The following is a 25,801-nucleotide window of genomic DNA, read 5'->3' on the forward strand; positions in this document are numbered from 1 at the left end:
AGTAGTAGATCCTCCTCGGAATCCCGGCAGCACAACGGCGTGGTGGCGGTGGTGGTGGAGATCTCCGACAGAGCTTCGCCTAAGCTATGTGGGAGAGAGAGGTAGGAGGGAACCGCTAGGGTTTGGGAGAGGGGGCGCCGGCTAGGGCAGCCTTGAGGGGTGCGGCCATGGTGGTGTTGTGGTGGCCAGCCAACCCCTCTCCTCCCCTCTTTATATAGGTGGAAGCCCCAAGGTTTAGGTCAAAGTGTCCGAATAAGACCCCAACAAAAACCTTCCATGTGACCAAACCTAGGGGGAGTGGGACTCCCCCCTTTCCTTGGTGGGGTGGCCGGCCACCATGGTGGGGAGTCCACTTGGGACTCTTCCTCCCTTAGGCTGGCCGGCCAAGGTGGGTGGAGTCCCTCTGGGACTCCACCTTCCATCCTTATTTCTTCCGGACTCTTCTAGAACCTTCTAGAACCTTCCAGAGAAAATACCGGATCATTTTCAAACCTAGAAAATGACTTCCTATATATGAATCTTATTCTCCGGACCATTCCGGAACTCCTCGTGATGTCCTGGATCCCATCTGAGACTCCGAACAAAACTTCGAACTCCATTCCATATTCCATATCTACTTAAACGACATCAAACCTTAAGTGTGTCACCCTACGGTTCGTGAACTATGTAGACATGGTTGAGACTTCTCTCCGACCAATAACCAATAGCGGGATCTGGAGATCCATAATGGCTCCCACATATTCAACGATGACTTAGTGATCGAATGAACCATTCACACACGATACCAATTCCCTTTGTCACGCGATATTTTACTTGTCCGAGGTTTGATCATCGGTATCACTCTATACCTTGTTCAACCTCGTCTCCTGACAAGTACTCTTTACTCGTACCGTGGTATGTGGTCTCTTATGAACCATTCATATGCTTGCAAGCTATTTAGACGACATTCCACCGAGAGGGCCCAGAGTATATCTATCCGTCATCGGGATGGACAAATCCCACTGTTGATCCATATGCCTCAACTCATACTTTCCGGATACTTAATCCCACCTTTATAACCACCCATTTACGCAGTGGCGTTTGATGTAATCAAAGTACCTTTCCGGTATAAGTGATTTACATGATCTCATGGTTGAAAGGACTAGGTAACTATGTATCGAAAGCTTATAGCAAATAACTTAATGACGTGATCTTATGCTACGCTTAATTGGGTGTGTCCATTACATCATTCATATAATGATATAACCTTGTTATTAATAACATCCAATGTTCATGATTATGAAACTAATCATCTATTAATCAACAAGCTAGTTAAGAGGCTTACTAGGGACTCCTTGTTGTTCACATAACACACATGTATCAATGTTTCAGTTAATACAATTATAGCATGGTATGTAAACATTATCATAAACACAAAGATATATTATAATAACCATTTTATTATTGCCTCTTGGGCATATCTCCAACAACCTTGACTCCACTGATCCAAACTTTGACCCCACGATGCAAAAGCTGAGAACGTGTGTTTTTAGGAGCCTCTTTAATCTCTCTCCTTAATCCTCTCCATGGCTCAACGGGGAGAGCTCCTCGGCGATGGCCATGGACTCCGCGATGGCCACGCCACGGAGGAGCTCTGCCACGACACCGCGCCGCCGTTGTCGCCCCGCCCTGGCTGTACGGGAAGAGCTCCTCGACGACGGTCATGGACTCTATGACGACCACGAGCTCCGCCACGCCACAGAGGAGCTTCGCCATGGACATGGTGTTGGCCAAAGAGGAGCTCCAGCACGTCCCCTCACCGGTCTGCGCCCTTGCCGGCCTCGCCCTGGCCATGCACGACCGCGCCCGCCCTGCGCCGCCTGGGCATGCACGACCGCTCTCATGCCGCGACCGGCCGTTCCCGCACCGCGCCCGGCCACCCCGGCTGCTGCCGTCCCGTGCTCGGCCGCGCCCGGCAACGCCCGCCTCCCCGCCCGCCCGCTCGCCCGCGCCTCGCCGCCGCCCCCACCCTAGCCGCGCCGCGCTCGCGCCGGGCCGCGCTCGACCCGCCCGCCCCCCCCCCAGGCCGCGCCTGCGCGTGGCTGCACCCGCGAAGGGCCGCGCCGGAGCCGGCCGCCCCCGCCCCTCCTGCGCATGGCCGTGATACGTCTCCGACGTATCGATAATTTCTTATGTTCCATGCCACATTATTGATGATATCTACATGTTTTATGCATATTTTATGTCATATTTATGCATTTTCCGGCACTAACCTATTAACGAGATGCCGAAGAGCCAGTTGCTGTTTTCTGCTGTTTTTGGTTTCAGAAATCCTAGTAAGGAAATATTCTCGGAATTGGACGAAATCAACGCCCAGGGGCCTATTTTTCCACGAAGCTTCCAGAAGACCGGAGGACTTACGAAGTGGGGCCACGAGGTGCCGCCACAACAGGGCGGCGCGGCCCAGGTGCTGGCCGCGCGGCCCTAGCGTGTGGGGCCCTCGTGTGGCCCCCTGACCTGCCCTTCCGCCTACTTAAAGCCTCTGTCGCGAAACCCCCAGTACCGAGAGCCACGATACGGAAAACCTTACTGAGACGCCGCCGCCGCCAATCCCATCTCGGGGGATTCAGGAGATCGCCTCCGGCACCCTGCCGGAGAGGGGAATCATCTCCCGGAGGACTCTTCACCGCCATGATCGCCTCCAGAGTGATGAGTGAGTAGTTCACCCCTGGACTATGAGTCCATAGCAGTAGCTAGATGGTCGTCTTCTCCTTATGTGCTTCATTGTCGGATCTTGTGAGCTGCCTAACATGATCAAGATCATCTATCTGTAATGCTATATGTTGTGTTTGTCGGGATTCGATGGATAGAGAATACTATGTTATGTTGATTATCAATCTATTACCTATGTGTTGTTTATGATCTTGCATGCTCTCCGTTATTAGTAGAGGCTCTGGCCAAGTTTTTGCTCTTAACTCCAAGAGGGAGTATTTATGCTCGATAGTGGGTTCATGCCTCCATTAAATGCAGGACGATGTGAGAAAGTTCTAAGGTTGTGGATGTGCTGTTGCCACTAGGGATAAAACATTGATGCTATGTCCGAGGATGTAGTTATTGATTACATTACGCACCATACTTAATGCAATTGTCTGTTGTTTGCAACTTAATACTGGAAGGGGTTCGGATGATAACCTGAAGGTGGAATTTTTAGGCATAGATGCATGCTGGATAGCGGTCTATCTACTTTGTCGTAATGCCCAATTAAATCTCACTATACTCATCATATCATGTATGTGCATGGTCATGCCCTCTCTATTTGTCAATTGCCCGACTGTAATTTGTTCACCCAACATGCTATTTATCTTATGGGAGAGACACCTCTAGTGAACTGTGGACCCCGGTCCTATTCTTTTACATTGAATACAATCTGCTGCAATACTTGTTTTACTGTTCTTCGCAAACAATCATCATCCACACTATACATCTAATCCTTTGTTACAGCAAGCCGGTGAGATTGACAACCTCACTGTTTCGTTGGGGCAAAGTACTTTGGTTGTGTTGTGCAGGTTCCACGTTGGCGCCGGAATCCCTGGTGTTGCGCCGCACTACATCCCGCCACCATCAACCTTCAACGTGCTTCTTGGCTCCTACTGGTTCGATAAACCTTGGTTTCTTACTGAGGGAAAACTTGCTGCTGTGCGCATCATACCTTCCTCTTGGGGTTCCCAACGAACGTGTGTCTCACGCGCATCAAGACTGTTTTCTGGCGCCGTTGCCGGGGAGATCAAGACACGCTGCAAGGGGAGTCTCCACAATCCAATCTCTTTACTTTGTTTTTGTCTTGCTTTATTTTATTTACTTTCTTGTTTGCTGCATTATAACAAAACACAAAAAAATTAGTTGCTAGTTTTACTTTATTTATTGTCTTATTCTCCATATCAAAAACACAAAAAATTAGTTACTTGCATTTACTTTATTTACCTTTTGTTTATTTCATCATGTTTCCTCCTAAGTACACTCTAAAAGACATACCGGTAGGCCGAGGGTCTATAATTGGAAGAGATAATATAGAAGATTTTTTCACTCATGTTAGTAAAGTTGAAGATTTTGAAGATAGACACTTGGTAGAACTTGCTCCTACTTATGAAATTGCTGCTGCTTCTTTAGTTCGCATGTTGGAAACTAAATTTTTTAATCTCAATCCTATAATCCAACACATGTTTCTCACACTTGGTGATATGGAAGAAGGGGAAAAGAAAGATTTTGTTTTAGAAACCCTTCTTAAAGAATTTGGTGGTGTAGCAAGAGAGGCTAGAAAGGTCTTTATCAAATACAATATGCTTGGCTCTTATACCAATTTTGTTAGTATCCTTGAAAAGATGGATATGGAGAGAGTAAGGTACACTAATAATATTAATGATGGTGGGGAGATTAAGACAACAATACCTTGTAAGCTCCTGGGAATGAATGACGCTCTAGAAAATAACTATGGTTGGCTTGTTCCTGAAAATTTGTTTGACGAGGATAGCAAACCTAAGAATAATGAAAAGGGAGCCTCTGAAACTCACATAGATAATATAAAATGCATAGTTGAGAAAACTCCCAACACCTATGTTGATGCTTCATCTCTCGATAATACTTAATACACACTTTCTGCGCCTAGCTGAAAGGCGTTAAAGAAAAGTGCTTATGGGAGACAACCCATGTTTTTACTACAGTACTTTATTTTATATTTGAGTCTTGGAAGTTGTTTACTACTGTAGCAACCTCTCCTTGTCTTAGTTTTGTGCATTGTTGTGCCAAGTAAAGTCGTTGATAGTAAGGTTCATACTAGATTTGGATTACTGCGCAGAAACAGATTTCTTTGCTGTCACTAATCTAGGCCTAATTCTCTGTAGGTAACTCAGAAAATTATGCCAATTTACGTGAGTGATCCTCAGATATGTACGCAACTTTCATTCAATTTGGGCATTTTCATCTGAGCAAGTCTGGTGCCACTTTAAAATTCGTCTTTACGAACGGTTCTGTTTTGACAGATTCTGCCTTTTATTTCGCATTGCCACTTTTGCTATGTTGGATGAATTTCTTTGTTCCATTAATGTCCAGTAGCTTTGTGCAATGTCCAGAAGTTTTAAGAATGATTATGTCACCTCTGAACATGTAAATTTTTATTGTGCACTAACCCTCTAATGAGTTGTTTCGAGTTTGGTGTGGAGGAAGTTTTCAAGGATCAAGAGAGGGAGATGATACAATATGATCAAGGAGAGTGAAAGCTCTAAGCTTGGGGATGCCCCCGTGGTTCACCCCTGCATATTTTAAGAAGACTCAAGCGTCTAAACTTGGGGATGCCCAAGGCATCCCCTTCTTCATCGACAACATTATCAGGTTCCTCCCCTGAAACTATATTTTTATTCCATCACATCTTATGTGCTTTGCTTGGAGCGTCGGTTTGTTTTTGTTTTTGTTTTTGTTTGAATAAAATGGATCCTAGCATTCATTGTGTGGGAGAGAGACACGCTCCACTGTTGCATATGGACAATATGTCCTTAGGCTTTACTCATAGTATTCATGGCGAAGGTTGAATCTTCTTCGTTAAATTATTATATGGTTGGAATCGGGAAATGCTACATGTAGTAATTCTAAAATGTCTTGAATAATTTGATACTTGGCAATTGTTGTGCTCATGTTTAAGCTCTTGCATCATATACTTTGCACCTATTAATGAAGAAATACATAGAGCTTGCTAAAATTTGGTTTGCATAATTGGTCTCTCTAAAGTCTAGATAATTTCTAGTATTGAGTTTTGAACAACAAGGAAGACGGTGTAGAGTCTTATAATGTTTACAATATGTCTTTTATGTAAGTTTTGCTGCACCGATTCATCCTTGTGTTTGTTTCAAATAACCTTGCTAGCCTAAACCTTGTATCGAGAGGGAATACTTCTAATGCATCCAAAATCCTTGAGCCAACCACTATGCCATTTGTGTCCACCATACCTACCTACTACATGGTATTTCTCCGCCATTCCAAAGTAAATTGCTTGAGTGCTACCTTTAAAATTTCAATTCTTTACCTTTGCAATATATAGCTCATGGGACAAATAGCTTAAAAACTATTGTGGTATTGAATATGTACTTATGCACTTTATCTCTTATTAAGTTGTTTGTTGTGCGATAACCATGTTCCTGGGGACGCCATCAACTACTCTTTGTTGAATATCATGTGAGTTGCTATGCATGTTCGTCTTGTCTGAAGTAAGGGCGGTTTTCACAATCAAATGGTTTGAGTATGCATACTGTTAGAGAAGAACATTGGGCCGCTAACTAAAGCCATGAATCATGGTGGAAGTTTCAGTTTGGACATAAAACCTCAATCTCTTATGAGAATATTAACTGTTGAATGCTTAAGCATTAAAAGAGGAGTCCATTATCTGTTGTCTATGTTGTCCCGGTATGGGTGTCTAAGTTGAAGAATGATCAAAAGCGAGAAATCCAATGCGAACTTTCTCCTTAGACCCTTGTACAGGCGGCATAGAGGTACCCCTTTGTGACACTTGGTTGAAACATATGTCATGCAATGATAATCCGTGTTAATCCAAGCTAATTAGGACAAGGTGCGGGCACTATTAGTACACTATGCATGAGGCTTGCAACTTGTAAGATATAATTTACATAACACATATGCTTTATTACTACCGTTGACAAAATTGTTTCTTGTTTTCAAAACCAAAGCTCTAGCACAAATATAGCAATCAATGCTTCCCTCTGCGAAGGGCCTTTCTTTTACTTTTATGTTGAGTCAGTTCACCTATCTCTTTCCACCTCAAGAAGCAAACACTTGTGTGAACTGTGCATTGATTCCTACATACTTGCATATTGCACTTGTTATATTACTTTACATTGACAATATCCATGAGATATACATGTTATAAGTTGAAAGCAACCGCTGAAACTCAATCTTCCTTTGTGTTGCTTCAATACCATTACTTTGATTTATTGCTTTATGAGTTAACTCTTATGCAAGACTTATTGATGCTTGTCTTGAAAGTACTATTCATGAAAAGTCTTTGCTTTGTGATTCATTTGTTTACTCATGTCATTACCATTGTTTTGATCGCTGCATTCATTACATATGCTTACAATAGTATGATCAAGGTTATGATGGCATGTCACTCCAGAAATTATCTTTGTTATCGTTTACCTGCTCGGGACGAGCAGGAACTAAGCTTGGGGATGCTGATACGTCTCCGACGTATCGATAATTTCTTATGTTCCATGCCACATTATTGATGATATCTACATGTTTTATGCATACTTTATGTCATATTTATGCATTTTTCGGTACTAACCTATTAACGAGATGCCGAAGAGCCAGTTGTTGTTTTCTGCTGTTTTTGGTTTCAGAAATCCTAGTAAGGAAATATTCTCGGAATTGGACGAAATCAACGCCCAGGGGCCTATTTTTCCACGAAGCTTCCAGAAGACCGGAGGACTTACGAAGTGGGGCCACGAGGCGCCGCCACAACAGGGCGGCGCGGCCCAGGTGCTGGCCGCGCGGCCCTAGCGTGTGGGGCCCTCGTGTGGCCCCCTGACCTGCCCTTCCGCCTACTTAAAGCCTCCGTCGCGAAACCCCCAGTACCGAGAGCCACGATACGGAAAACCTTACTAAGACGCCGCCGCCGCCAATCCCATCTCGGGGGATTCAGGAGATCGCCTCCGGCACCCTGCCGGAGAGGGGAATCATCTCCCGGAGGACTCTTCACCGCCATGATCGCCTCCGGAGTGATGAGTGAGTAGTTCACCCCTGGACTATGGGTCCATAGCAGTAGCTAGATGGTCGTCTTCTCCTTATGTGCTTCATTGTCGGATCTTGTGAGCTGCCTAACATGATCAAGATCATCTATCTGTAATGCTATATGTTGTGTTTGTCGGGATCCGATGGATAGAGAATACTATGTTATGTTGATTATCAATCTATTACCTATGTGTTGTTTATGATCTTGCATGCTCTCCGTTATTAGTAGAGGCTCTGGCCAAGTTTTTGCTCTTAACTCCAAGAGGGAGTATTTATGCTCGATAGTGGGTTCATGCCTCCATTAAATCTGGGACAGTGATAGAAAGTTCTAAGGTTGTGGATGTGCTGTTGCCACTAGGGATAAAATATTGATGCTATGTCCGAGGATGTAGTTATTGATTACATTACGCACCATACTTAATGCAATTGTCTGTTGTTTGCAACTTAATACTGGAAGGGGTTCGGATGATAACCTGAAGGTGGACTTTTTAGGCATAGATGCATGCTGGATAGCGGTCTATGTAATTTGTCGTAATGCCCAATTAAATCTCACTATACTCATCATATCATGTATGTGTATGGTCATGCCCTCTCTATTTGTCAATTGTCCGACTGTAATTTGTTCACCCAACATGCTATTTATCTTATGGGAGAGACACCTCTAGTGAACTGTGGACCCCGGTCCTATTCTTTTACATTGAATACAATCTGCTGCAATACTTGTTTTACTGTTCTTCGCAAACAATCATCATCCACACTATATATCTAATCCTTTGTTACAACAAGCCGGTGAGATTGACAATCTCACTGTTTCGTTGGGGCAAAGTACTTTGGTTGTGTTGTGCAGGTTCCACGTTGGCGCCGGAATCCCTGGTGTTGCGCCGCACTACATCCCGCCGCCATCAACCTTCAACGTGCTTCTTGGCTCCTACTGGTTCGATAAACCTTGGTTTCTTACTGAGGGAAAACTTGCTGCTGTGCGCATCATACCTTCCTCTTGGGGTTCCCAACGAACGTGTGTCTCACGCGCATCAGGCCGCGCCCGCGCCGGCCGCCTGGCCACGGCTCGCCGCTCCCCTTGCCGCACCTGGCAGCGCCTGCTCGCTGGCCGCTCGCCCCGCGCTGGCGCGCCTGGCCGCGTCGCTCTGGCCGCTCCCGCCCCTTTGCTCGGCCGCGCCCGTAGCGCCATCTCGCCCGGTCGCGCCCACCTCGCGCCTGGCCTCTCCCGCCCGCCTCGGGCTGGCTCGCCATCTCGCGCCGCACCGGCCGCGGTCGCGCGCTCGGCCTCGCCGGCCTCGCCGCGCTCTCGCTAGCCGCGTCGCGCGCTTGGCCTCACCCTCGCCGTCCTCGTTGTCCGGCCTCACCTTTGTTGGAGTTGTGGAGTTGATGATAAATTTGACTAAATTTGACTTTATTAGCTGGTAAGTACATGATTAATAGATACAAAACAATAGTAGACACACTAATACAAAGTAACCAAACGTTTGTAAGTTGTATCTGCTCAGATTTGCAGGATACAGAGCAACCAAACGAAATGCATTTGAGTTTCTAACGGTACGATACTAACTAACAAACAACACACACTTTTTACACCGGAGCCGTCCGGAACGAGATAGATATTTCTTCCCACTAGCAGGATTGGCCCTTGTGAGCTGCCATGGATTTAGGTATAGAGGCAGCACCAACGGCAACATATTCAAATCAAAACGCGATTGGCCAATTAAATACCAAAGGAAACCCCTCTTCCCTTCCATCCCAAACGGACGACCCAATAATCCAACATGGCCGCCGCCGCCCGCACCGGCCTCCCACCGGCGGAGGATGATCCGCTCGAGGGGGGCGAATCGGAGGAAGAGGAGGAGGTGGAGAGCGGCGAAGAGGGAACCGATGATGGTTCGGAGCCTGCAAGCCTCGCCGACCTCTATGAATCAGACGATGACGAGGACCCCTCGTTCGACCCCGCCGCCGACGGGGGCCCGGAGGTGGAGGCCGCGCTGTGGTCCGGGATGGCCCGTCTGTCCATCTCCGCGCGCAAGGGCAGGTTAGTACTCACTAGCAGAACCATGTTCCCTTCTCTTCTTTTCAAAAAAAAAAAATGTTCCCTTCTCTTCTCTAATAACTGGGCAATTCCTTATGTGATCTCACAGCGTTCCCTTCTCTTCTCTAACGCACACTGAAATATATAATATCTCTCTCGTCTTTTGTACAGTAGTTTCTTCCATGTTTGTTTGCTCGGGCCGTGAAGATTATTTTTCTGCAGTGACATTGTACATCTCTTGGTGATTATAATTCTGTATGAATTTCGCAAATTTTCAGAAAAGGATCTGTGGCCCCGAAGATGGGAAAGGAGGACAATGATCTTTTGGCGATGGTGGACAAACTGATGCGCGGTGAGCTCCAGAATCTTATCTCCTGCCACATCATATGCCCTTACAAGTTACGTGTACAGATTAAAAATTGAACGGCCATGTAAATAAATTTGAAAAGACATGAGCTTGTAAGAAACACATTACATTGAGACAACACAAATATGGACATGATGAACTTCACTGTTCAATTTTGATTACGCATGGACAAACTTACAAAAACTACTCTATAGAACAGCTATCAGCCTACATTTTCCTGGATTGTTCACAAGTGTAAAATTTTCGTTTTTGCTAGTCCTCATACAGTGGATGATATGGGTACTATTGCGAAATGCAGATGGTCAGTTAAAGAAATTAAAAGTTTATGAATGCAAAGCATACTTGAGGATGCACAAGTTGAGATTGTCAGGCAAGAAAGAAGACCTTCTAAATCGTATCAGAGAGCATATTGAGTATGAATTACATCTCTTATGATCTCGTAGAACACTTTCCTTATTGGCATTTCATAAAATAAGTGGGTTATTGCCTTTTTGTTTTTAATATTTCCTATGCCCACTGACATACTTGCACTTTCTTGTGATTCACAAACATTTAGGGTCAAAATTTTGGGTGAGCTGAAGTATCCGGCATCAAGCTTTGTTCTGAACTGTAAAGGTGAAAATATTATTTCTAACTTGCACAAAATATGCTGTGTTGATGCTATTTAATTTCAACACATGAGTTTGCTTATTTTAGTAAATGAGTAGTCGTGCTAACTTGGAAGAGCCTCATAGATATAGAAGAGATGATATGCTGTTACATGACCCATTTCCATGTACTACTTTGGAATTAAAATCAATTGCAGTCTTAACAGATTTTTTTCCCCTGGCTGTGCAATTTAAGTGCTACTTTGACACTCTCATGTATCATTTTTGAATTCTAGGTGATGCATGCAAAGGTGATGTCGTGGTGTTTGAGCAAAATATTTACAGAAGGTAATACATATCAAGTAGATGTTCTGGATTTGTTCTAGCGATGGGCGTGATGTTTGAGTATTTCTGTAGAAAAAAAGGAGATCCTCGTGGAGTCAAAAGTCGCCTATGTGGTCAGAGGACAAATGCAGGTCGAATCATCAAAGAAAGCTATGGCACTGCGAAGCAACAGCATACATTCACTGTGAGTTCCTACCTGGAGTTACAATATTGTAAGGCAGTCATCTTCCTATACTGTTTTAACCATCAAATAAATCTGCAATGTAGGTTGAAATTTTATGGAGTAAAGGATACAAACCATGGCCTCCCCTTCATCCTCTCCTCATAAAGGGAAGAAATCTTTACAAGGATAAGACTATGAGACAGGTTTGTTCTCTAATAAGTTTCATTTTCAGTGGGAAAGAGAACCTTACAATTGAACTGGTACCTTACAATTTTCTACCTTCATAGCCATGGCCTGATGAACAGGAAAGAAGCAGAGTCCTACAAGAAAAACATGCAAGAGGGTTCCTTGCACGTAAGTCAAGGGAGGTCAGGATTCATGAGAAAGAGATTGGCAAGATGAGGAGATTTAATAGGTACGCTTCTAATACTGTGACATGGATATGATATTGATAATCATAATGTGTAACTATTTGGTGTTCTGGGAAAATAATGCAACTGTTTGTGTGATTTGTTTGCATCTTGGTTAGTAGCAGTGTCTGAAGTGCCTGTAATAAGCATACCATCCAATGAAGGGCTGAAAATGTAGAGTATTTGATATTTTTGAACTAGGTTTGTGCTGAGTTCAGATCATCTTATCCCGAGTTTGGTAATTATAGCAAGTCAAATCCTGTTTACAAAAATCATTTGAACAGTTGGTTCAGCTTCTGTTTCGAAACAAGAAAGTAGACAAATAACACAGTTTTGAGTAAGGTAAATCCGTGGAGGACATATGACTGATCTGGAAGTCAAACTTGTATGATTTTTCGAGGTCTCAGCTATCAACCATGACCTTTTCTTATATGAAGTTTACTAGGACGCTAAAATATTCTAACACAATACTGAAAGATGAGAAAACGTTTCTTCGACAATTACATACGTAAATGTTTGAGTCTTTATGTGCTTGTAGTTTTTCTTGCGGAAAAGATCATTTTTACACCATGACAAGCATATAAAGTGCTCGGACATTTACATGTGTAGGTTTTTTTTTGGAAAACTTTCTCATACAAAAAAAAATCACCGGCGCAAGTTCTCCTGGGCGTACCTTCGAAATCCTGCTGCCTTGCATACAAAAGACTCCAAACTGAAAGAGCAGTGACCCTTTAACCTAATAGAACATGAATTCAATCTTTATAGTATTAACTCTCTCGTCAATAGGAATTACCACTCAAACCGGAGTCTTTCCTCTGCTTTGAGCCTAAGCACGTTTGGCTTCCTCCTGTACCGTCTCATCTCATGGATTTGACAGCAACTGTAGCAAGCACCCACCAGGTTGCTTATGTGTCTGCCACACATAGCATTATGTTCCATTTTCAAATGATATTTTGGTGGATAGGATTAAGGAAAACTAGAGCAGCCACCAGATGCTTATGTATCTGGCTACTCGTAGCACCAGTGATTTAATTTTGTGATTTTCAAATGATGTTTTGGTGAACAGGACTAACGATAACACAAGCAAAGGGAAAGAGAACATGAATCGAATATCATCTCAAAAAGTTCTTCCACAACAAAAGGTTATTTCCATGAATATCGTTGATCAAAGGTATTTCAAAATCCTATCTTTCGATCCTATTACATTAAGAATTCAATCTTGCTTTATAGTATGCTTACATTCAGCTAAGAATATAATCTCTTACAATCAGATGCTGGGAATTCTTGGGCATATAATTTTTTTTGCTTTATTGTTCCTAATGTATGGTTTTAACCTAAGGTTCGATGAAAGGATGACTCCTTCCCTCCAGCATGGTCAACCTGGGAACGCAAGTCAGCAGCATCAGATTTCTTCAAAGCAAAATCCTGCAAATAATTTGCTCCATCAGCAACAACCCTATCACCAGCACTGCAATGAAGTGCTTCCACGGGAGGGTGCAACGAGAACTTCTAGGACAGAGTTTAGGACCTATCAGGTTCCCTCCATCCAACATGTCAAACCAGAGAAAACAATTCAGCAGCAAATACTGTCAAGGCCTACCCCTGCACAGCAAAGCTTGAAGCACCCAACACAACACAACAATCATAGGCCTGCTTCTGCACATCATATGTTCAAGCACCTGCAGGACCACAATAATCATCAGCAGCACAACAAGGTGCTTCCGCAGGAGGATACAACAAGAACTTTCAGCATACTTGGTCAGGCCCCTTGCCTTAAGCATGGAGGACTAGGGAACGCGATGCCACTGGAGAAAATATTGAAGCCAAGTCCCATAGAACAGATCAGAAACCAGCCACAGCCCCTCAAACATCAGCATCAAAATGCAGTGCTTCTACAGAAGGGTGCAAAGAAGGAAACTTACAGAGTAGATTCCATCGATAACCGCAATTACCATCGAACAGAATCTGGTAAGGCCCCTTGTATTCAACACATGGGAGCAGTGAATGCCAGGCAGCAGAACATACCATCAAAGCCGACACTTCCACAGCTGACAAAAAACCCACCAAGGTCCCCCAAGCATGGAAACACACACCAGCATGGCTACAATGGTCATCGACATGGTCAGGTTGATCACCAATGGCATCATCCTCTCAGGCCTAGCAATAAGAATTTCTGTTCAACAAACCTAGTAGAGGATTACGGTGATCAAGGGCAAATGACTCAAGAGCAGTATCATCCTCAAGTGCGACGTCACCAGAATCATCAGACCCAAAAGATCCATCATCAGAATCACCACGATAGCTGGAGAATGAACCACAACCAGTATCATCCCCAAGAGAACTATCATCAGAATTACTGGTACTCCCAGCAGTTTCCGCCACTAAAGCCATGTTCCCAGCAGTTTCCACCGCTGAAGCCATGCGCCCAGCAGTTTCCACCGCTGAAGCCGTGCCACTACTATCAACGAGGGTTGTGGTGCCCCTATGAAGAAAACTGCAAGTTCTCCCATGACAATTAAAGAATGTTGAGTGAGGTAGTATACCTTGTGCAGTCAATCTCATCAATAATTTTATAGGCGAACAATCGAGATTTTTTTTTTTATCAAGTACAATCGAGAATTTAAAGGTGAACACTGTTTACCCCTTTGGTCAGTCAACTTGTGTTGGCAAGTCACAGTAAGACTACACGTTGGTACACCTTTATTTTTTTACTTCTTTCTTTTGATTCATCACGCTCTTGTATCAGATATTTTGGTACCATGTGGTGCCCTACAGTTTTGTGACATCCTACATACCAGATTGACGGATGTTAAATGTGGAGGCTTGGTCCATGAATATGGTTAATAAATGGATTCTGCGACAGAAAAACTCCATGCAAAAAATGTACATTTTCCAAACATGTGACAAACAGGGGAAATTATTGACACCATATTTCGCTGTCTTAGGTAAGTTTTGGCTTGTTGTGCTATAGAGAGCAGTTTTTTACAGTTTCGACCGGTGCTTCTTAAAAAATCGGAGAACTCACCGATTAGGGTTATGTCCATGTGTTTCAACATAATGTTTGACCTATTCTAAATAAATATTCTGTTGATCATATAGAGATGTAGGAACAGATTCGATCAAGCCATCAAGGTAAGGTCGCCGAAGAGAGTAACGACCAGATTATGCCAATCACGGCTATCCGTTTTGCATGTCACGCGTGCATGTATTGCTACGTTCAAGTTTGGTCATTAGTTGGATCAGTGAAACGTGAGTTAGGTGTCACTAAATTCATACCATCGGATTCATATTTAGAAAAAAATATATTATCGCCCTGTTTTTTATGAAATTAGTCTCATGCATTATTGTTCTAAAAATTGATAGTCAAAACTAGGGCACGGCAAATAAGGACGCGGAACTTGGAAGGAAGGATTGTAACCAAAAAAAATTATCCATAATTAGAGCATCTCCACCGACGCTCCCCAAATAGTCGCCGGCAGGGGCGCCGGCACTGCCGTATGGGGGACGCCGGCACATCATCCTTCACTTGGGGATGTTGTTCCCACACCGGCGCCCCCCATACAACAGCCCCAATAGAAATTCAAATTTAAAATGACATTTAAAAACGAAATTCATACAAAATTTATACAAAAGTTACTCGAATTTAAACTTAAATAAAACTTAAACTTAGAACCTTATCTACTGGCCGTCGGTTTGGGCGCGCGACGGGCCTGGCTCGTCGTCGTCGTTCTTCCCATTTGCCTCCTGCGTCCGTACCCACCTCTCTGCCTTTGATTCGCGTATCTAGCGGTGGAGCATGGCGGCCGGCGTCGCAGTCCCCTCAGCGACCCCAGTCATCGACGAGACGCCTCGTTCTGAGCGAGCCTCGGTTGCTCGCGGGCGAACGCCTCAGCGTTGCGCTGAGCGTTCAGGTCGATGAGCTTTTGTCACCCGCCGTCATGAGGAGGCGTCCCGCCCCCAAAATGTTATCGGGGCCAGCGGTGGAGGTGCTCCTAGTTGGTAATTTCAGATCATCCGAGTGATTTTATCCAAGCCACGCAAATGGTACGTGTATCCTTCGGCTCCCGCAGCTGGTCCTCATTCTAGCTAGTCAAAGACTTAATCGACGGATAAGTCAAACCAAAAAATAAGTCTCCTCACAAAGAGAAGGGAAAGTCAGCCCAGGCAGCCCCAAAAATGGTGGTACGGTCAGACGACTCACCACACGTGCATGTCCCTTTTAGCAAAAAATACTAAGCCGCCAGCTGGAACCGCGGCCACAGGAGGTAGTAGAATAGTGTCTGTTTCCTGATTGGGCTCCGAGATGAGTGGCGGCCAACAAATCCCCCAGCTGGAACCGCGGCTGACACTGACGCAGACGCTTACGCCTGTGCTGATCCGCCACTCCACGTCGCCGGAGAGCTTAGAGCATCTCCACTCGTCCCCCCGAACAGGCCCCCGGCGAGCGTTTTTTCCATCCGGACGGCGAAATTCGGCCCAGTCGCGCCCCCGGTTCCTCGTTTTCGTCCGGATTTGGGCCTAAATTCATCCGGCGATCCCACGCCCCCCGCCCCCCCGAGCGCTCGGGGACTCGGACGAAACGAAAGCGCGCGAAACGGCGAGGAAACTTCCGCGCGTCTCGGTGGCCCCAACTTGTCGGCGAGAGAAACCGATCGTCGTCCTCATCGCATCGTCTTCCGCGCGTAAAGCCTCGCCGCCGGTCTGCATTCGCTGGCCACGCGGCGAGTTAATGTCGTCGTCTTCCGCGCGTTGTAAAGCTTCGCCGGCATGCATTCGCCGGCCACGCGGCGAGTAATGTCTTCGTCTTCCGCGCACGCATCGTCTTCCGCGCGCACTAAAGGCTGCCGCCGGTCAGCTCGCCGCGATCCACGCGGCATTTAATCCCCGCGCCAGCCACGCCTATATACGCCGGTCCGCTCGCCGCGAGGCGTACCCCGTGCTCCACTCTCCCTCCATTCTCCCTCTACTCTCAAGATGGCGTTCTACGACGACGACGGCGCAGCCAACAACGGCTTCGCCCGCCGGTCTCTCCACGCGTGGGAGGGGCACCTCCTCCACCAGGCGGGGTACCCCTGCCCGCCGGACACGAGGCCTCCCGGAGGCGGCTGGCGGCTAAGTGCTGGCGGCGTTCCAATCCCGCCGCCGCCGCGGGGCCATGCCCTCGACGTCGCCATCGAGGAGGCGAGGATGACGATGACCGACGAGGAGCGCCGACCCGCGCCACCACCCCGACAACTACACGCGGTGGAACTCCTACTTCCTCCGGCGGTGGGAGCGGGAGCTGGCGGCCTACGACGGCCCGCCGCCTCCGCTGCGCGCAACAACGCCGCGGGCCGCCGACGGTGGTGGGCGCGCCGGGCCGGACACTCGAGGCCGTCATCGAGCACATCGAGGGCGGCAACTCCCCGGTGCTCACGATGCCCCCTCTATCGGCATCGAGGGCATCGGCGAGCCGCCGTCGGGAAGCGTCGGCAGCCACGGCGCATGGCTGCCAGCTCGTCGTCTTCCGGATCGGCGTCAAGGTCATCCTTGGCGCCGGTGAAGAGGGAGGAGGCGACGTCGCCTTCGACGCCGGTGCGCGTCAAGAAGGAGCCGGCGTCTCCGCCGGCGACCAGAGGGCGCAGCAGCGGCGCCCTCGTCATCCGAGAACAGCCTTCCGCGCCGCAGAGCGGCCGGAAGAAGACGAAGAAAGAGGCCGCCGCAAGCCAGCTCGCCGAGGAGGAGGCGAAGCGCGCGGAGGAGGCCGCGATGGCGGAGGCGATCGCCAGGTCGCTTGCCGAGCATGGAGGAGGAGAAGCGCGCGGACGACGCCGCCTTGGATCGGGCCAGGCGCGGCGGCAGCGCCGGGGAGGCGGAGCAGCAGCGGCGGCTGCTGGACCTGGCCGCCGCACGCCAACTCGCCGCCCGCGCCGCTCCAACCGCCAACGACGATGTCGCGCGGTACCGCCGTCCTGCGACACCTCCATCCGGCGTCGCTGTCCCCGTCGTCGACCTCGAGTCCTCCGACGACGACTGGTACAAGCCATCCCCGGGGTGGGGAGACGCCGGCCAGGGCAGCAGCAGCCAGGCCGCGCAGCCGAAGGTGCCGAAGGTCGAGGACGACGGCTCCGACGACGGCGGCGACGACTACACGGTGTTCTACCGCCGTATGGGCATGTAGAGCGCCGTGTTTTAAAATTAGCGTTTGAATTCCCCTAGCCGAATTCGAAATATAGTCGAATTCGGCCTCTATGTATGAACTCCGCCCGTTTTAGTCTAAATATCATTAAATTTAGTCTATATTCACCCGAATTTTAGCCGAAGTTTGTCAAGTTTCCGTTTTTTAAATTCGCATCGTCGACTTCGCCTGGGCACGCGGCTGGGAAACTAGCGCTCCCCACGCCAAAACTTCATCCAATCCGGACGAAAATTTCGCCGGATTTGGGCGTGGGGAGCGCCAACGAGTGGGGATGCTCTTACGAATTGACTTGACTAGAGTATTTCCGCTGACGGATGGGGTGATGCCTCCGCCCGCGCCCGGCACCTCGCGCCCGCCGCGGAATACAGGTGGAGCCGTGGAGGGGGGAGTGGCGAGACCGCCGGAGTGAGCTGCTCCGCTCCCGTCCTTCTCGTCGCGGGCGGGCATACAAATGCCTGTCTGCCTGGCTGGCGGCTACACTCCGTCCTTCTCCAGCGATCTTTTTTTTTTTAGGAAACACAAACAATCAAAGACGCTCATACATACGCGTACATACTCACCCATATGAATGCACGCACGTACACCCTACCTCTATGAGCATGTTCAAGGTATTGCATCGAAGAATTGATCCGACGGATCTTGAGATTGACGAAGTCACCACAGGCGCCTCGCTGTCGACGAGAACATCGCCTCCCACTAAAAAATATTTCGCCTTTATAAGACACCGAAGTGTCAAATCTGGGATTTGAACTCTGGTGAACTATTGATGCGGGGTGGCTTTTGGACACCTCCTTCTCAAGACCGACAAGCCCTCCTCGTAGCCCAAGGACACGAGTTCGGGCCAAAATCATACATGATAAGGTGAATTCATTCCTTTATACACTTGAACTCGACACAACCTTGTACGGATTGCTACCTTATGCCCATATATATATGTCATTTGGTATCAATCTCGTCAAGTACTTGAAGGGAGCGTCGAGGAGCTGATGCAGCCCCGCCTATCGTCGACGCTACACCATAGCCAAGGAGTCCCCCAAGTGGACCAACAACACAAACTCCCGCCATATATGTCAAGGTGAACTCTATCCTCTCTATGGTCGACCTTAACACCAACTTGAATGGTATGCTACCTCATGCCTATCATCATGGTGTCTTTAGGTGCCGCCGTCGACAAGGACCAAGAGAGAAGGAACTCCCATGGTGCAAGGAAGAGAGAAGAAGAAGAAGGAAAGAAGAGAAGAAGGAAGGGGAAGGAGAGGAGAGAGGAGGAGGTCCAGCCGGCCCAGGATCCGGCCGACCGGGCTCCAGGCCGGACCAACCGGTCACAGGTCTGGTTGATCGGGTGCCAGACCGGATCGGGCCGGTCGAAACCGGATCCCAGGCCGGTGCCAACCGGGAGCAGTTCTGGGGCTCCGGGAGCCCCACCCGGTCATCGTCCGGCCCAGAATCCGGTTTGTACCGGATGGGTCGGCCCTAGGCCCGGTTGGACCGGCCCCCAGGCCGGATTTCACGGGCCCGTCTCGACCAGCTCTGTCTGGGTCGGTTATTCTTGTACCTCTTCGGCCCGAGTCGCCCTGTAAACCTATATAAGTGCCCAGGTCGCTCACCCCTGCTCTTTAGACATAATCTTGGCTTAAAACTACTTTTGAGCTTTGTCTCCCTAGGGTTAGATCCCCTTTGTATCAAGGCTACTCTTGTTGAGGATTTGGTTACTTGTGATTGAGATTCAAGTGTGCTCCACTCTCTCTCTCACCGGTCTCCGTCTCCAACCCCGATCTCTCATCTTGGAATTCTACCTCGTGTCTCTTTCGGGTTGATTCTATTGGCGTGGTCCATCGAGCCACGAGGGTAAGATTCGACTGTATCGGGTTGGTGTGTGTGTGTTTGTTCTTCGTGTTCTTCATGTTCTTCGCGTTCTTCATCCTCTCCCTCTTTTCCCCTCTTGATTTCGGGTCAATCGCGAGATCGGGCCACAAAATTCTAGGTCTTAGACCTCATCATATGGTATCAGCAGCTCTTGGTTACCGCAATTTTGACCCCCCACCCACCCAATTTCGTCTCTAAAACATTTCCCAAAAAATTCCCCAAAATAGCCCTAAATTGCCTTTGGACGGATCTGCGATTTTGTTGCGTTTTAAGTGGTTTTGGTCCATGGATTCGGTGTTACTGTGCTTGATCTATTATTTCCCCCACTTTTAGCCCCCAATTCCATCGTTTTCCTTCGATTTGGGTTGATTTGGCTGGTTTGGCTCAAGAACAGGAGAGAGAAACGCCAGCCGGCCCAGGATCTGGCCGACCGGCCGCCAGACCGGGGCAGCCGACCCCTGGCCCAGCCAGACCGGCCCCTGGATCGGGCGCCACGCCTACCACCACCACCGCCGACCACCACCACTCCTCTCCACCGCCGGCAAGCACCGCTACCCCCACAAACCACCGGTAAACACCACCGCGGCCCCACCGCCACCACCGCAACCGCAAGAGCATCGAAACCACCCACCGCCGGCATACCACCGCCACCACCACCACCACCGCCAAGCTACTTTGACCCGTCTTATCCTCTAACTTGTGTTTGCTTGTTCCGGTTTGAGTGCCTTGTGTGTGAAACTAACCCGCAGCTACGAAGCAAGCGACGACACTCTCGGCACCCCGAACTTGCAACCGTACTCTTGACACCACTGCCATAATCGCAAGTTGCGTGGTCATCACCGCCTACACATCTTAGGTATAACTTGCATTACCCTTGTAACCCTTTTCTTTTGAGATCTATCCTATCGAGCATTGCTTATCAAGTGTTGCGAGACATTGCACATGGCCCCGTTGTGAGGTGTGTGCGTAGTGTGGAGTCAAGCTTATAAGCAAAACTCGTGTGGCAAAATAGCAAAAGCGAGCTACCGCTAACATAGTGCGAGAAAAAGCCGCAAAAACACAAAACGAGCAAAAGAGTGCAAGTGCCACCATACATACAAATACAAAAGAGTGTCAAGTGCCACCAAATACAAAAGAGAAAAAGCTTTTAAGCAAAAGAGAGAAAAGAGAAGAGAGGCCGCGTGTAAATCTTGGTGTCTCTCCGTTTGCAACCAAAGCTTTGCCTCTCCTTGTGTTAGGGTGACACCGAGCACCCTTGCTTATGGGTTCTTACACTTTTCCGCTCATTCCTTGGTCGCACTAACCCCATTCATCTCGTGTGTGAGTTTCACACCTTTTTCGTGTTTTTAGTGATCATCACTTTGACATTTGATTTTTGGATTTTACCCACTCTTAACAACAAACTTGATTTCGGATTTTGTCTTTTGGCTTTCCACCATACTCACCTACCACCATACTTGCTAGCTTTTGCGTGTGCCTTTGTGTGCGTGCCCGATACAATTGTTTTTGCTCTCGGTTTGTTGGATCGCCCCGATCTTATCATACCACGGTAAGGTTGCGAGGTAGTGTTCTTCCACTAACATCCACCATATAGATCTTGTCGTGCTAACATGGATAGCGAAGAAGAGGATACGGAGGACTACATGGAGCACTTCGAGGAGGATACGTCCTCAAGCACCGTGGATGTGGAGGAACATGTGGAGCTCGACACCGACTATGGCTCCACAAGCATCATCCACATGACCGACATCGAGGAGCTCTACATCGACAATGGCTCACCAAGCATGGACGACATGGTGGAGCAACGCCACGAGTACGACATCGACGACATGGTGGAGCAACACCACGACTATGACATCGACACCATGGCGGAGCCTCACCTCGACTCCACCATGAACAACGCCGGTGCGTCCACGTACCCCTACTTGGCCAATGGAGCTACATATGAAGATAGAGGACCTCCAAGATGGCGCCACCATGAGAGTGCTTATGCACATGATAATCTACATCGAGTTCATCATATGGATCATCAAGAGCGTCCCCAACATGATCATCATCGACACTCTTCTCCGAGCTCCACAAGGCGCCGCAAGCAACATGCCAAGTAGCATAAGCCATCATCTAGGCATGGCAAGGATCGTCATCGACACACACCATCTCATGATCGTCGTCGACAACCACCATCTCATGGATCCCATCGACATATGTCACCACATGATCATGGCCGACACAAGCCACCCCATGAGCGCCATTGACCAACATCTTCCACGGATCGTCGACGACAAACCCCAAGCAATGGTGATGATGCACGACGACGAGAGCCTCAACATGACAGCGACAAACACCATCATAAGGTGTCTACCACTCCAAGGATGGCAAGTGCACATCGCGCATACCTTCCTCATAAGGCGACTTCCACCTCTTGTGCCACCACCACAATGGCCCCTAGCTCATCACATGCCTATGGAGTCTGATGCTACAAGTGCAAGCAACAAGGCCACCTTCCACTGGAATGTCCCAATCTCCTATGTGAGGTGTGCAAGGCCAAGGGTCACGTGGCATGGCAATGCACAACGCCAAGTGCCAAGACGCTCTACTTCGACGAGCTCCAAGCCCAAGCCACCAAGAAGCCTTTGGCGCCCACACTTCAAGATGAAGATCAACAAGGTCAACTCAAGGATGATGTGGATCCGAGCCTAGCTCTCTACGACACTACGGTGCCACCACTTGAGGATGACTTGGGAGGCCATGGAGTTGAGATGGTTGAGCATGGGAATTTCCCTTCAACCAAGGAGGTGCATGGAGATGAGAAAGTCGAGCCTACTCCTATAGGCTTGATTGATGAGTTGGTACCAATCCCATGTGAGCATGAGAGCCACTTAGCCCACTTGAGTGAGAGTGATAGTGAGTTGAGTGCCTCCCACCCCATATGTGAGTTTGAGTGCTTCCATTTGGAGGACATGAGTGATACACCAAGTGAGTTGAGAGAGGTAGTTGATAGGTCCATGGAGGACATCACATTTGCTAACACATTAACCTCTCCCTCGATTGTGTCTGCTTATGTTTCACTAGGTTCCATGGAGAACGAGTTCCCGATCATGGAGAAGATGTACTTGGTGCATGAAGATGATGATATCACACCATGATTGCTTCAAGATGAACATGTCGACCACATGGATCCTCCTACTTCCACAACACCCACTTCAAATGAGTCGGACTACAAAGGTAACAACATAGGTGTTGATGATGCCATGATCCCACTAGTGGACATGATGACTTATGAGTGCATGCATGATCTTGATGATACAATTGCTACGTCACATGCTTCTTTCATTTTCCCATGTGATGCTTTACTTGATAACATTGTTGATCATGTGGACTCACTTGCTTGTGCTAAAGTGTTGAACATGCTTTGTCAAAAATGTTTGCACTATTCCATGTTCCTTGCATCCAATATTATGAACAATGGCTCTTTCTTATGCTTGGTATGCAAGAATGCTTATTTCATTGTCCACGAGATGGCCCCCATAGCCTTCTCACTTTTTGATGATCCTAAGTTACCACATGCCACGAATGCACCTTCATGCCATATGCACTATCGCCATGCATTTCATACTATCTTGTTTGACACTAATGGTGATGTGCACAAGACATGGACCATCATGATGGATGATGTGTTCATCTACCATGCACACAAGCTTTTTGTTTTCTCTATTGTGTGTATAGGTACACGCACGACAACTTCCACCGCTACAGAGCATGAGTTAACGAAACGCGCGATCGAGAGCTACCCCAACAAAGACGAAATACATCATCCAACCCGTGAGATGCACACCAACGGGTATGTTCACAAAAGCCTTCGCCCTCGCGTGTTTCCGACATTTCTTGTCGAGCTTTCGGTCTGGTCCAATGCCTCGTCACCTCTTTCGCCTCTTATGCAACATATCTTGAAACATCTTGTTGGCACAATGGTTGTTGTATGTCTTGATCGATGATATCATCATACACTCCGAGAATCTCAAGGACCATGTCATACATGTGAGAGACACCTTATACATCTTGTGCCACTCGTCACACATAAAGTTGCTCTTCTTTGGATTTCTCATTTCATCTATGGCAATTGACATGGATTCTTTGCAACTTGAGGATACTCATACTCGGCTCACGCCAACCATAATTTTCCAAGCTACAAGTTTCCATAGCTTTGCCATTGCACATAACAATTTCGACCAAAATTTCGCCACCGTTACTTGCCTTTTGATTGTTCCATTTGTTTGGGACAATACTACACAACACATTTTTGACACCTTACAAAGGAAACTTATACATGCACAAATATTTACCCTACCACATTTTGAATACATCGACACTCTTTTGGTTCCCATTTTTGCCAAATGCCCCTTTGAGAAATGACTTGATGCTTCGTATTTGATTGAGAGCCTCTTGTACGCCGATCACAAAATTGGCATCCACAAGCTTTCCATTCGCAAGTTGTTTTTCCCCAAGTTCTTCTTCGACCGCGATTTTATCCCTCCACCACTACATGGGAGAACCGTCATGGACTACAACAAGGACGCCCGCACCACGACGAGCATCCATAAGGATACAAGGGCAACTATACAAGAACATGTCCTTCACCAAGCTACAAGGATCAACGTCTACATCATCGACAAACCAATTTCCACGTACTTGGTGAACAAGACATTCACCATCTCAGACCTCTCGCCACAACATGAAGATGAGGAGGAACAAGAGTCGATGACGACTCTTCCCCAAGGGGGGGAGATGATGCGGGGTGGCTTTTGGACACCTCCTCCTCAAGACCGACAAGCCCTCCTCGTAGCCCAAGGACACGAGTTCAGGCCAAAACCATACATGATAAGGTGAATTCACTCCTTTATACACTTGAACTCGATACAACCTTGGACGGATTGCTACCTTATGCCCATATCTATATGTCATTAGGTATCAATCTTGTCAAGGACTTGAAGGAAGCGTCGAGGAGCCGAGGAGATGATGCAGCCCCGCCTATCGTCGACGCTACACCATGGCCAAGGAGTCCCCCAAGTGGACCAACAACACAAACCCCCGCCATATATGTCAAGGTGAAGTCTATCCTCTCTATGGTCGACCTCAACACCAACTTGAATGGTATGCTACCTCATGCCTATCATCATGGTGTCTTTAGGTGCCGACGTCGACAAGGACCAAGAGAGATGGAACTCCCATGGTGCAAGGAAGAGAGAAGAAGAAGAAGGAAAGAAGAGAAGAAGGAAGAGGAAGGAGAGGAGAGAGGAGGAGGTCCAGCCGGCCAAGGATCAGGCCGACCGGGCTCCAGGCTGGACCAACCGGTCACAGGTCCGGTTGACCGGGTGCCAGACCGGATCGGGCCGGTCGAAACCGGATCCCAGGCCGGTGCCAACGGGAAGCAGTTCTGGGGCTCCGGGAGCCCCACCCGGTCATCGTCCGGCCCAGAATCCGGTTTCGACCGGATGGGTCGGCCCCAGGCCCGGTTGGACCGGCCCCCAGGCCGGATTTAACGGGCCTGTCTCGACCAGCTCTGTCTGGGTCGGTTATTCCTGTACCTCTTCGGCCCGAGTCGCCCTGTAAACCTATATAAGTGCCCAGGTCGCCCACCCCTGCTCTTTAGACATAATCTTGGCTTAAAACTACTTTTGAGCTTTGTCTCCCTAGGGTTAGATCCCGTTTGTATCAAGGCTACTCTTGTTGATGATTTGGCTACTTGTGATTGAGATTCAAGTGTGCTCCACTCTCTCTCTCTCACTGGTCTCCGTCTCCAACCCCGATCTCTCATCTCGGAATTCTACCTCGTGTCTCTTCCGGGTTGATTCTATTGGCGTGGTCCATCGAGCCACGAGGGTAAGATTCGATTGTATCGGGTTGGTGTGTGTGTGTTTGTTCTTCGTGTTCTTCGCGTTCTTCATCCTCTCCCTCTTTTCCCCTCTTGATTTCGGGTCAATCGCGAGATCGGGCCACAATCTAGGTCTTAGACCTCATCAACTATGGGTGCCACTGCCCTCCTAACCATCCAACCACAGGTTGGTTCTCTCCTT

General features: G+C 47.9%; 1 protein-coding gene across 1 annotated transcript; it reads left to right on the forward strand.

Moving 5' to 3' along the window:
- Positions 1–9,435: 9,435 nt before the first annotated feature.
- Positions 9,436–14,393, forward strand: LOC127318571 (zinc finger CCCH domain-containing protein 62). Its single transcript, XM_051349052.2, has 10 exons — positions 9,436–9,814; positions 10,090–10,163; positions 10,477–10,591; positions 10,735–10,793; positions 11,062–11,113; positions 11,183–11,294; positions 11,378–11,476; positions 11,561–11,688; positions 12,750–12,854; positions 13,023–14,393. The coding sequence occupies exons 1-10, from the start codon at positions 9,555–9,557 to the stop codon at positions 14,200–14,202; spliced, it is 2,184 nt and encodes a 727-aa protein (XP_051205012.1). The 5' UTR covers positions 9,436–9,554; the 3' UTR covers positions 14,203–14,393.
- The last annotated feature ends 11,408 nt before the right edge of the window (positions 14,394–25,801 follow it).

The sequence above is a fragment of the Lolium perenne genome, chromosome 7, assembly GCF_019359855.2.
Source record: "Lolium perenne isolate Kyuss_39 chromosome 7, Kyuss_2.0, whole genome shotgun sequence".
NCBI lineage: Eukaryota > Viridiplantae > Streptophyta > Magnoliopsida > Poales > Poaceae > Lolium > Lolium perenne.

Bases quoted from the DNA above. Each gene is read 5' to 3' on its own strand.
- LOC127318571 (XM_051349052.2), top strand. From the start codon at position 9,555: ATGGCCGCCGCCGCCCGCACCGGCCTCCCACCGGCGGAGGATGATCCG. The intron at 9,815-10,089 runs GTTAGTACTCAC...GCAAATTTTCAG, and splicing joins ATCTCCGCGCGCAAGGGCAG to AAAAGGATCTGTGGCCCCGA. The intron at 11,295-11,377 runs GTGAGTTCCTAC...TCTGCAATGTAG, and splicing joins AGCAACAGCATACATTCACT to GTTGAAATTTTATGGAGTAA.